At 45.2% G+C, this 12,082-nt stretch overlaps 1 protein-coding gene across 5 annotated transcripts in view; it reads left to right on the top strand.

Moving 5' to 3' along the window:
- PRDM16 (PR/SET domain 16) overlaps positions 1 to 12,082 on the top strand; it is a 454,646-nt gene that overhangs the window by 420,913 nt on the left and 21,651 nt on the right. For all 5 annotated transcript variants that reach the window (XM_081016023.1, XM_081016025.1, XM_081016026.1 and 2 more), the window contains exons 11-14: positions 2,548 to 2,717; positions 3,342 to 3,419; positions 11,085 to 11,254; positions 11,511 to 11,685. In XM_081016023.1, coding sequence (XP_080872149.1) covers positions 2,548 to 2,717; positions 3,342 to 3,419; positions 11,085 to 11,254; positions 11,511 to 11,685 — 593 coding nt within the window. The remainder of the gene's footprint in view (positions 1 to 2,547; positions 2,718 to 3,341; positions 3,420 to 11,084; positions 11,255 to 11,510; positions 11,686 to 12,082) is intronic.

Here is a 12,082-nt window from a genome sequence, read left to right as displayed (position 1 = left end):
AAGAACCCTCGACGAGATCCACCAAGTGTTTTGCAACCCGCTCGGTTTTGTTACATGACTGGCAGCGGGGGCTGGCCCTCTGTTCCCTTGCGCTATTATCATACAGGCCTAGGATCTGTTCTATTAAATAACACAAAATGGCTTTTATGGGACTCCTTTTATTTTCTTTTTTAAGGTTTATGATTGGTTGTCAACCTTCTGCAATTTATTCCTCAATGATCAGGGCAGCACTCTCTATCTATCTTCCTTCCTTAATGTTGTCCCTTGTTTTCTTTCCTTCTCTCTCTCTCTCCCCCCTTCCCCTTCCTTTCCTTTTTTTCTTACTCATTCTCTCTGTCTCTGCCTCTCCCCCCTTCCCTTCTCTCCTATTTTCTTAGTCATTCTCTCTCTCTCTCTCTCTCTCTCTCTCTCTCACACACACACACACACACAGAGAGAGAGAGAGAGAGAGAGAGAGATAGGAGGGAATTGGGGGGGGGGGGACTGTACATGTTCCACATTTTAATGTAAAGCCACTGACTTCACACTTCGGAGAAACTGAATTTGGCACATCCGTCTGTCATTAGAAGTGGTATGCATTCTTAGGCATTATCTCCAGTCCCATTTCAACAGAGCAGGAGCATGGCAAATGCCAGCTCTCCCAGGTACCCAAGAGAGCACTTTGTTTTGTGACTGAAAGATCCCTCCTACCATCAAAAGTGTGACCTCCCGTCCACAACCCTGGACTCTTAATTCTGAGCCTTTCACCCTGCTCAGCCTCTGTTGCTCTTTCCTTCCCGCATAACGATACCATTAAGACAGTTTTTAATCGCCTAGCTCTTGGCGTAACACAGCAAAGATTTATCTTACAGGGCAACCATTTCGCTTTACTTCATTGGGCTGTTTCCCCTGCAGAACAATGTTAACCAGCTATAAGGAAGAGATGTTTAGCACAGACTCCAGTGTGCTAGTTATTGCAGGTTTCTACATGGGAGGAACATTTGGAAGAAAAAACAAGTTGGGAGTGGGGACAGGATGGTTCTCACTGAAAGGCCAACTTACCTAAATTGCAGGGTCTGAAAGCATGTGCACTGAAACACACCTCTCTGAATTTTGCATTGCAGCTTCTGCAGCCAAGTAACATGTTTTTAAAAATGCATGTACTAGGAGAAAGTGTGCACATAAACGCGTACATTGGCAAAACTAGTATAATAAAAATACATTATATTAAGATAAATGGCTAAAATGCTGGTGAATTTTCATGAGGATATCATCAGCAGCAGCATCGCACACTAATGTGGAAATGTGGAAAGCTGAAAGGTAGAAGGGGGTGTTACTGGGTTGTTGCTTTTATTTTTATTATATATATTGTGATTTTTATCTTGATCTTATCTGTGAACCGCCCTGAGACTTTCGGGTATAGGGCGGTATATAAATTCAATAAATACTACTAATAATAGTAGTAGTAGTAGTAATAGGAAAATGAGACAAACTGAAACATTCACCCACCCCTAAGTGATGATAAAGCAGCAGACAGGCTCCTGCAGCCTGGTCTGATCTAAATGTTTGCACCTTACATCATATAATGTGCAGAAGAACTCCAGAGCAATATCTCATTAATATCAAGGAAGTGGAGTGGCTAGGCCCGACTCAGAATTATCTCTGTCTGATAGATAGATGATAGATAGATAGATAGATAGATAGATAGATAGATAGATAGTGTCAGCATCGCCCTTGAGCCAGTGCTACCAACTGGACTTACACATTTCAGCCCCGACTGGGCTGGGTAAGCTGGGTAGCAGTTCCAGAGACCACCTTCTGTACAGGAACAGGTCAAAGTGCTGTGGACTCACAGCTTAGAGTTGTGAGCACCGGATTCACTCCAACAAGAAGACAGTCGTTGCACAGCAGAGTATAGCAGAGTATAGCAGAGCATAAATGACTCGGAGAGCAGCTCTGTAGAATATCTTCTTTTATTCTATCTACAACTATAATACACAATACAGAGCTAAATGAGGTCTAAACAAAAATGCTGAACTGCACTGAGTGTCTGCAGCTGCTCTTAGCAGCAACCTTATCTATACACACAATCTCTCTCTAACACTCAGTCTCTCTCTCTCTCTCTTTGATGTGAGGCTGGAGTGGAATAAGTAGAGAGCAGAAACCGCCCCCTCCTCTCTGGAGAATCAGCAGAGAAACATCAGCAGATTCTTGGATATGGGAGGGGTGAAATCTCCTCAGATAGATAGATAGATTTATGATAGATAGATAGATTTATGATAGATAGATGATAGATAGATAGATAGATGATAGATAGATAGATAGATGATAGATAGATAGATAGATAGATAGATATAGATAGATATAGATAGATAGATAGATGATAGATAAAAGATAGATAGATGATAGATAGATAGATAGATAGATAGATAGATAGATCTGTTAGATGCTTATAGGCGTGCCTGGTTGATAGAATCTAGAATCCCGCCACCACCCTGCTTGTTCAAAATCTATAAACAAATTGTGATGGCCACTACGGGTGACAAACCTTCCCCCTTCTCTGAACAGATGTCGGCAATAGAAACCATGACGGAGAAACTGGAGAGCTTTGCAGCCATGAAGGCAGACGCCGGCGCTTCCTTGCAGCCCCTCCCGCACCATCCCTTCAACTTCCGGTCGCCGCCCCCAACGCTGTCCGACCCCATTTTGCGCAAGGGCAAAGAACGCTATACCTGCAGGTAAGAAGCGAAGGGCCGCCAGCAGCTGCTGCAAAGAACAAGGAAGAGAAAATGCTCGGCTTGAGGTGGGATGCAAGATCTGGGACAGAACTCTCTCTGTTCACTTCTCTCCTCCTTCAGATCACCAGGGAGAGGTAGCAAGAGTGTCCCCACACACTGCCCTTTTGCAAGTGATCCATTAGCATTGATATGAGCCTTGAAAAGCCCATACAGTTGAAAGAGGAAGTGGGAAAGAGCATCACTTTCCCAACTTCCTCCTTCAGCTCTATGGACTTGTTGAGGGGGAAGAAGGTAAGCTGCCTCACCAACAAGGGGGCACGGTGCGGTGGTGTCAGGGGGCTCAGAAGCTTCATGGGCACCAGGAGGAAGCCTCAAGGATGCCATTGCACACATGGGCACCCTGTTGGTGACCCCTCAGCTAAGAAAATGAAACAAACAGCCTCTTCCTCTATCTGATTTCTTTGCTTGAGATTCCCTCTACCCCCTCATGCCAGTTAGTAACCTCTGGATCACACCACTATAGCAAAGGGCCATGGAGGAAGGCTGTCATTCAGTGGTAGAGCATCTGTTCCTGTGATAGCCATAAGACTAGGGTATGAACTTCACTGTCTTCTCGCCTCCTAGGTACTGTGGTAAAATATTCCCGCGTTCAGCAAATCTGACGAGACATCTGCGGACACACACAGGAGAGCAACCTTACAGGTAAGGGAGAACGTAGCTTTAAACCTCAGGACAAACAGCGGAAAACAGTCAATATAGACTTTTTTTTCTGAAGAGAATTATCAGCAAGAAAGGTTTGGGGCAAATATAAAGGAGCCTGATTTATCTGTGGAACTGATTGCCACAGGATCATGGGATGGTGACTCAGCGTAGACAAACCTAGCAGACTCACAGCAGATAAGCATTAGCTGTGATGCCTCAGAATGGAGCCTCCATGTTCAGGGCCTCTCTACCACAAGTGCCCTTTTAGAGTTCGGTGTGGAGCAGAAGATAAGCCGCAAAATATCTGCTGGGGTGGAGCTCTACAAACCTAATAATTTCTAAGAGTTTTATCCATTGAAATTAATGGGCATGACTGATGTAGGCCCATTAATTTCAGTGGGTTTACTCTTGAGTTAAACTTACTAGGATAATGGCAGTTTTTCATAATGGCGCCGGGTAAAGGGAAATTTCAGTCCAATTTTGGGGAGAGGCGGAGGTTGGATTTCAACCATTTATTGAGACGATTTGCCAGCAGGGTGTGTGTGAAAGAGAGTGGGCATAAAAGTAGCTTTAGCAGGAAGAAAGAGGTGGTCTGAAGCAAAGGAAGGATAAAAGAAGTGGTGGAGGAGAAGGAAAGAGCTTGTGGAGGACCACTCTATTATAGTGTTATAGACTGGGGGGAGCGAGACCCTGGAAATTAATAAATGGTAAAGGTAAAGGGACCCCTGACCATTAGGTCCAGTTGTGGCCGACTCTGGGGTTGCGGCGCTCATCATGTCTGGGAGAGATGCCTTGGACTTCAGGGCTGCACTGCTGTAGGGAACAAGCCCTTCTTGAAAGGACCATGCTGTAAGAGCCGGACTCCTTCCATGCAGACTGAAGGTGTAAGTAGATGAATAAACAATATTTCTTAAAGCTACGGCAGTCTCCGCCATGCCTCAATTCTCCAAAGGAACATAGACCCTGGGTGAGTGCCTGGGACCCTCTGGGCTTGGCAGAGGGGAGGTGGCACCCAAGATTTATAACACTAGAAACAGTGTTAGAAGCAAAGGATCTGGCGATGAAAAGAGTGCCCAAATGCTCATAGTAAAGGTAAAGGGACCCCTGACCATTAGGTCCAGTCGTGGCCGACTCTGGGGTTGTGGCGCTCATCTCATTTTATTGGCCGAGGGAGCTGGCGTACAGCTTCCGGGTCATGTGGCCAGCATGACTAAGCCGCTTCTGGCAAACCAGAGCAGTGCATGGAAATGCCGTTTACCTTCCCGCCAGAGTGGTACCTATTTATCTACTTGCACTTTGACGTGCTTTCGAACTGCTAGGTTGGCAGGAGCAGGGACCGAGCAATGGGAGCTCCCCCTGTTGCGGGGATTTGAACCGCCGACCTTCTGATCGGCAAGTCCTAGGCTCTGTGGTTTAACCCACAGTGCCACCCCGTCCCAATGCTCATAGTATGGGACTCACAAACGAGTGTCTGGTTTTCAGGCACACCTTGGGTTCTCTGAGAGTCCTGGGGAACTTGGTCAGGGATAGAGTATATTTGACATGTGTCAATTACTTTAAAATGTTTTCAGCTGGCCCTGTTGCATTTGGGGGAGCCTCCTTCTCCATCAGCAGAGCGAGGTCTCCAATTTTCACCCCAAAGCCCTGCCCCTGTCCTCATGGGAGCTTTCAGCTCTGCGCTAGGGTTTTTTGTTTTATTTTTCATTTTGGTCAAGACCTGCTTCCATGGCCACTGCCTCGCCCCCATGCGCATTCTGCAGTTGCTTCCCCGCTCCCCGCTCTTCCAATCTGTCTGTTGGGCTGTTTGGCTGTTTGAAGGAGATGAATGCTGCCGTGTTCCCTTGTCCGGAGCCCAAAGCACACATCAGATCATTCACAGCTTGTTCAGTCCATTTTTCTTCCAAAAAAGGAGACTTTGATACTTAGCATAAGTTAGCAAAATAAAGTTGTATTTGGCCTGGTCCTCTCCCAGAAACGGGGTTGGGGAAAGTCTGTGCATTTTTATTATTTTTTAGCAATCAAGGTTTGACTTCTGGGCAATCCTGCATAGTAATGGCACTCCGGAGAGGGAAGGTGGCGTTTTGCAAAGAGCAAGGGCCACTGTTGGGTTTTTTTTCTTTTCGCAATGTTGGCTTCTAATTTTAGCAAAACAAATGGCTCCTTGGAAAGCGTTCTGGCTTGGCCTGGGCAGGAAGAAGCCCATTGCTAGGTTCTAGCTCATATATTTGGACCGTTTCCCTCCCCCCACTTCAGCTGCTTAAGTAGTTCCTTTGTTAGCCTATTTAATCTGAAGAGATTAATCAAGCACCTGACTGTGAGTGAGCGTGAACTTCAGGGCAAGCAAAGCAGAGCTGAGTTGATGAACTTTGCTCCAATCCCAATTCCCAGGGCAATCCTGGTCATGTCTACTGCCATGGATTCTTCAGCTGTGGCTCCTAAGTTGCAGGGAGTTGATGAACCCTGTGTTCCCTTCCAACTCTGATGATTCTACTCTTATGTAAACCCCAACAACGTCCCGGCCCAGTATATCCAAAAGAGTGTCTCCACCCCCATCGTTCTACCCGGACACTGAGGTCCAGCACTGAGGGCCTTCTGGCGGTTCCCTCACTGTGAGAAGCAAAGTTACAGGGAATCGGGCAGAGGGCCTTCTTGGTAGTGGCTCCCGCCCTGTGAAATGCCCTCCTATCAGATGCCAAAGGAATAAACAACAAATAAATAAACTTTTAAAAGACATCTGAAGGCAGCCCTGTTTAGGGAAGTTGTTAATGTTTGGTGCTGTATTGTGTTTTTAATATTCTGTTGGAAGCCGCCCAGAGTGGCTGGGGAGTAATAAATAACAACAGCAACAACCTTCTGTCATGGATGCTTTAGCTGAGATTCCTGCATTGCAGGGGGTTGGACTGGATAACCCTTGGGGTCCCTTCCAGTCATACAATTCTACAATTCTTTGACTTCACTGCAGTGTACTCCCTGGTAAATGTGTATAGGCAAAGGTGGGGGGAACTACGACCCTCCAGATGTTGCTGGCAAGGTTTGCAGGAGTATCCCCTCTCTGAAAAAGAAGCAAATCTCAAAAAGTCAATGGTGTGTGAGCATGCTCAATGGCCATGCAATGTTCTGTATCAGTTGGAGAGAAAAAAAACCAATTAAAGCAAGTGAATAAAGAGAAAGACAGGGAGATTCCCTACAGCGGGATTCTGCAAGCTGGTGTTCTCCAGAGTCTACAACTCAACATCAACCCCAGCTAATACATTGGTGGGGGTGGAGGAAGCCATAGCTCAGTGGTAGAGCATCTGTTCTCCAGGTAGAATTCAGCTCCCATATGAAACTGTGGAAAGCCACTGCCAGTCAGAGTGGTTAGTCCTGAGCTACATTGACCGATACACAGTAGCTTCCTATTTTCCTATGTCTATTGGTCTGGGTGAGGAAAAGTAGGGGCTAAGCCCCATTGCTTCCTGCAATAAGATTAAGATAATATCAAACTCTGTTGAAACTGGGTCCACAGTTGCCTCTTGAATTCATGGGTGGCAAATCTGGGGTAGACCCTATCTCCACATCCTCTCCAGGGGAGGACTGGAAATTCGCCCCCAACAGTTCAGGAAGAACTTGAGAATGGGAAAGATTTCCGAAACTGTTCATGAAATTGTGAAGTTTCAGTTCAGGCCTCCTGCTTCTCTGAATGCAAAGCCAGCCCCTCTCTTTGTCTAGGTCAGTGATTAAAAGCAGCACAGTGACCCCTCTGAGAACTCAAATAACCCAATAACTGTTTTCCCTCACTCCTCGTATGCTCAGCCATGAGATAGAGCCTTCTTAACATCTTCCTCTGGTTTTGATTTTTTTAAGCAAGGTAATTATCTAAACTCTGTATCCTAACTTCTGTGCCCATCACTCACAGCTCAAGCGAGGGGCTCTCCAGAGTAACTTTTCAAAGACTTCCAGAACAGATAGGCAATGGGTGCTTTTTCTTAATTTGCACAAGGCTCTTTGAAGTCATCAATTATTATTTTTTAACAAAAGGAACAGGAAAATATGCTTTAAATGGCAAACGGTGCCAGCAAATAATATAGGTGATGGACCATTGGATCATGACCTGCGTACCTTTTTTTGTCTCTTAAAGAAGCTAGAACATCTTTTCATATTTTCTGTTCCGTTTTAAACTCACCCCAGGAATGAAGGAGGCTCCTCACTCCTGTTGTCAGGAACAGAGGTGTGACTCAAATGTTCCCCAAAGTCCTTACAGTTCCAGGAATTTGGTAGCCCAGAAAGGAAAGAGACCTCAGCAACAGATATGGTGGAAATATATTTCATAGAATTGTAAAATTTTAGAGTTGGAAGGGACCATAAGGGTCACAAGTAGCCCATTCTTTTGCCCAATGTGGGGCTTGAACCCACAACCCTGAGATTAAGGGCCTCATGTCCCAGCTTTTCCCCCAAGGAGCTCAAGGTGGCAGATATGCTTCTCCCCATCCTCATTTACTCTCCACAACAACCCTGTGAGGCAGGTTAGGATGAGAGGCAGTGGTTAGCTCAAGGTCACCCATTGAGCTTCATGGCAGAGTAGGGATGGGACCAGGACAATTGGTTGACTAAGAGCTTTGGGGTATAGGGCATGTGGTTTGTAGCCACTGTGGTGGAATCTAGACACATATTAAAAACACTGTGAAAATGCTTTTTTTTAAAAAAAAAAAAAAAAAGCATTTTAAAAAATATATTGAAATTGCCGTAAGCTCACTGTCGCCATCTAGTGTTACATCTGTATAATGCACTTAAAACACACTTGAAACAATATATGTGCATGGCCAAGTCCTATGTCTTACTCCAAAGTAGACCAACTGAAATTAATTGGCCTAAGTTAGCCACGTCCACCCATTTCACTCTGAGTAGGACTGGATACACACCTGTGTGTTTTTGTTGGAGGGCAGTAGCAACGGCTTTCCCTGTGTTGCAGACCACGTACTTTGAGAGTCCCTGTCCACTGTAGCCTAGTTCAGATGTAATAGGAAACCACGATTTCTTACTATGTTAACAAGCTTTTATGTGCCTCAGGTTCACGTGTTCTCCTGCTGCACCTCATGGTTGCAAAGCGTCATGTTCAGAAGTTTCCATTTCCACTTTTAAACAAACCACAGTTTCCCATGATGTCTAAAGCCCAGAAACCGTGGCTTACTTAGTCTATGGCTCAGTGAGGCCAAGCCAGGGTTAAGCTGTGTTTTCAGAATCTGACTTGTTCTGAAATTTCCTATTATGCCCCTAAAAGTTGCCAACACCACCTCCAGAAATATTTGAAATGACTCTGCTTTTCAGCAAGCCTGCCTTCCCCTCAGAATGGAGAATTTAATGACAGTGTTTTGTGACATGTAACACCTTGAGTCCAGCTCGTTTTTCAAAGCCGGCAAATCACAAGCTGAATGCGGGGTCCAAAAAACAAAACAAAAAGGAGAGTGTTTCATAAATGTATATCCGCTGTTTCCAAAAATAATAGGGGAGATATTTTTAGTCTCAGTCCCAGCTGTAGCGCATTTGGAAAGTATGTGCTGTCTGCATAATGTAGAATTGTGACAATTGCTCCCCTCCTTTGAAAGTTTATTTTTAAGAAAACAAACTCTGTGTACTCTGCATCAATAGGCTGAAGGATACAAGTGCTAGCAAATCTAATAAGCAGTCCTGTTGGCGGAGAGGGGGACGCCTCAAAGGAGGGAACAAAGCTTGACTTCAGCAGGCACTGAAATCCCAATTCCGTTTTTGGGTGCCCCAATGCTGCCCTCTTCAGGAAATCTGGAGATCTTGCACATTAGTTTTTTACAAACCTGTCTAAAATCCCTGGTAGAGGACAAGGATCCTGAGATCACGTTAAGGGTAGCCAAATTCTGTGCGATTGCCATAAAACTTAGGGAACAAGCTGTGCTATCGTAATGATTAAGGTTTTAAATGATAATTTTAGGTTATATGTTAGTGACTAAGTTTTTAATTTATATATTTTTTAACTGTTGCTATATCTGTATTGTCCCTGTTATACCTAATTGCAAATTCAAATGTATTCTTATCCTGTTTTATGACTTCCTTGATATTGTATGTGGGCTGGACCTGGTCTGTGACCGAAATAATAAAATTCAGTTCAATTCAATTCAGCCTCACAAACCTTCCTGGGCCAAGGTTGGTACCGCTGCTTATTGCAGCTGCCATCATTAACCGCCTCAACTCCAATATTAGCAGCTACAGTAGCCATAACAAACTCAATTCTTCCCAGCACTAGTGTGATGTTCAAATCCCTTCTCGACCATGCAGCTTGCTGGGTGACCTTCGGCTGCTCCCCAGCTCTAAGCCTAATCTACTTCGTAGGGTTGTTTTGAGGAGGGGGAGAGCAATGTACACCAATGAGCTCCTAGGAGGAAAGGGGTGGTCATCACCATCATCACAATCAATCAGATTTTGGGTCCCTGTTTAGCTAAACCTCAAGGTTTGCAGAGGCACTAAACTCTTTAGAGAGAAAAAGAAAAAACCCAAAGTGGGAGGAAACCCCAAAACAGCCCAATAAGGGCCAAGTGTTAGAAGGGAAAGGAAACCCCAGAAAACTGAGAAAATGGTGGAATGGAGTATCCAAAAACAAGGCGTGGTTGGTTGGAACCTTGTACAGGAGCACTCCATTTTGTTGCAGGAACTTCTTGTAATTATTACAATAGTAAATTATTCAGGTGCCAACCTAGGTAGTTGGTAGTTTATCATTCCCTTTTATTGTGTGGTTTGGCCTTGTTTTTATTTGTTTAGCTATTTTTGTAAGCTTCTCTACTTATACTTCCGCACAATCCAAAGTGGCTGACAGTAAAATAATTGTAGTATCAATAAGGCCTCCCCCCTCTCACCCCCCACAACCAACACAAACAAATATCACAGCACGTAATAATCGTAAAAGCAACAGTCAGCAAATGAAAGGAGATTGCTTCCTACTGGGGTCCTAGCAGCAAGTGTGATTGCGTGTTTATTTGGTTGTATGCAGCCATTGCCCAGCATGAGATTCCAGGGAGGGTTTTGTGTAGCCAAAAATAAAAATAAAAAAAAATTAGGGTAATACAGTCCACCTTCAAAAGCTTGGGCAAAAAGGCGCAACTGATGTCAAAATGTATGCAGTAGTGAGTTCAGATGAACTGCAGAGGGGAGGGTGTTCCAGAGTCTGAGGGCCACCACATTTGAGGCCCTCTCAAGCACCACCACCCCAGGAACTCGTAGAATTGTAGAGTTGAAAGGGAGCCCTTAAGGCAGGGGTCAGCAAACTTTTTCAGCAGGTCCACTGCCCCTCAGACCTTCTGGGGGGCCAGACTATATTTTTTTTGGGGGGGATGAACGAATTCCTATGCCCCACAAATAACCCAGAGATGCATTTTAAATAAAAGGACACATTCTATTCATGTAAAAACATGCTGATTCCTGGACCGTCCGCGGGCCGGATTTAGAAGGTGATTGGGCCAGATCCAGCCCCCGGGCCTTAGTTTGCCTACCCATGCCTTAAGGGTTATCCAATCCAAGTCCCTGCAATGCAGGAACCACAGCTAATGAACTGTTTGCACAAGCTTCCTTTTGCCCCCCGAGAACCAACCATTGCAGACAACTTCTTTTATTCCCGTGTTACTGGGTTTCCCCCCACATTGTCTTTCTTCTTTCCCCCTCCAGATGTAAATATTGCGACCGGTCCTTCAGCATTTCATCCAACCTCCAGCGCCACGTCCGAAACATCCACAACAAGGAGAAGCCATTCAAGTGCCACCTGTGTAATCGTTGCTTTGGCCAGCAGACCAATCTCGACCGACACCTGAAAAAGCACGAACACGAGAGTGTGCCAGGTAATGGGGAACGGTGCAGGCCCAGAATTGTACGAGTGAAAGGCGAGCCTTGATTTTCCCACCTCCGACCGCTTTTTAAACACTTTTTCAGAGGCAGAGAACCCAATGAGGCGATCTTTGGATAAGTGTTGTTCCCAGGTCAATTTGGCTTGTTTTCATTCATTAGATTGCTTGTGTGTCCTTCTTTACAGAGGACATTCTTCTGCTTGAAGGAGTCCTCTGTTTAATGTGCGCCTGTTCTCTTCCGGCACCGCAGTGAGCCAGCACACGGGCGTCATCACGAACCACCTGGGGACCAACGCCTCCTCGCCGACCTCAGAATCAGACAACCATGCACTTTTAGATGAGAAGGAAGACTCGTATTTCTCCGAAATCAGAAACTTTATTGCAAATAGCGAGATGAACCAATCGTCGGGCTTAGCAGATAAAAGGTGAGTTGAGTTTCAACATGTTTTTAGTGATGAAGCTGGGAGAGTATGAATTGTGAGCTTCCGGATCAGGATCAGAGCCTAACCTCACAATGGGGAAGGGGCCATTTGGTTAGACATTAATTTTGGGAAGTGGGGTGTCTAGCCTAGCTCAGAGGTAGAGCACATGTATTGCTGTTTTTGGACTCCAACTCCCATCATCCCTAGCTAGCAAGACCAGTGGTCAGGGATGATGGGAACTGTAGTTCAAAAACAGCTGGAGATCCAAGTGTGGGAAAACCCGATCTAAGACAACTTTGTACTTTCACTATGGTGACAGTAACAACCTCAGCAGACATCTGCAAGGATTTTTGGGGAAGAGCTTAAAGGAATTAGGAAACAGCCTTATGGAAATGGATTG

Source organism: Podarcis pityusensis (assembly GCF_964106645.2).
Source record: "Podarcis pityusensis genome assembly, chromosome: 8".
In the NCBI taxonomy this organism is placed as follows: domain Eukaryota; kingdom Metazoa; phylum Chordata; class Lepidosauria; order Squamata; family Lacertidae; genus Podarcis; species Podarcis pityusensis.
The sequence above is the reverse complement of the archived record's forward strand: the minus strand, read 5'-3'. Positions and strand labels throughout refer to the sequence as shown.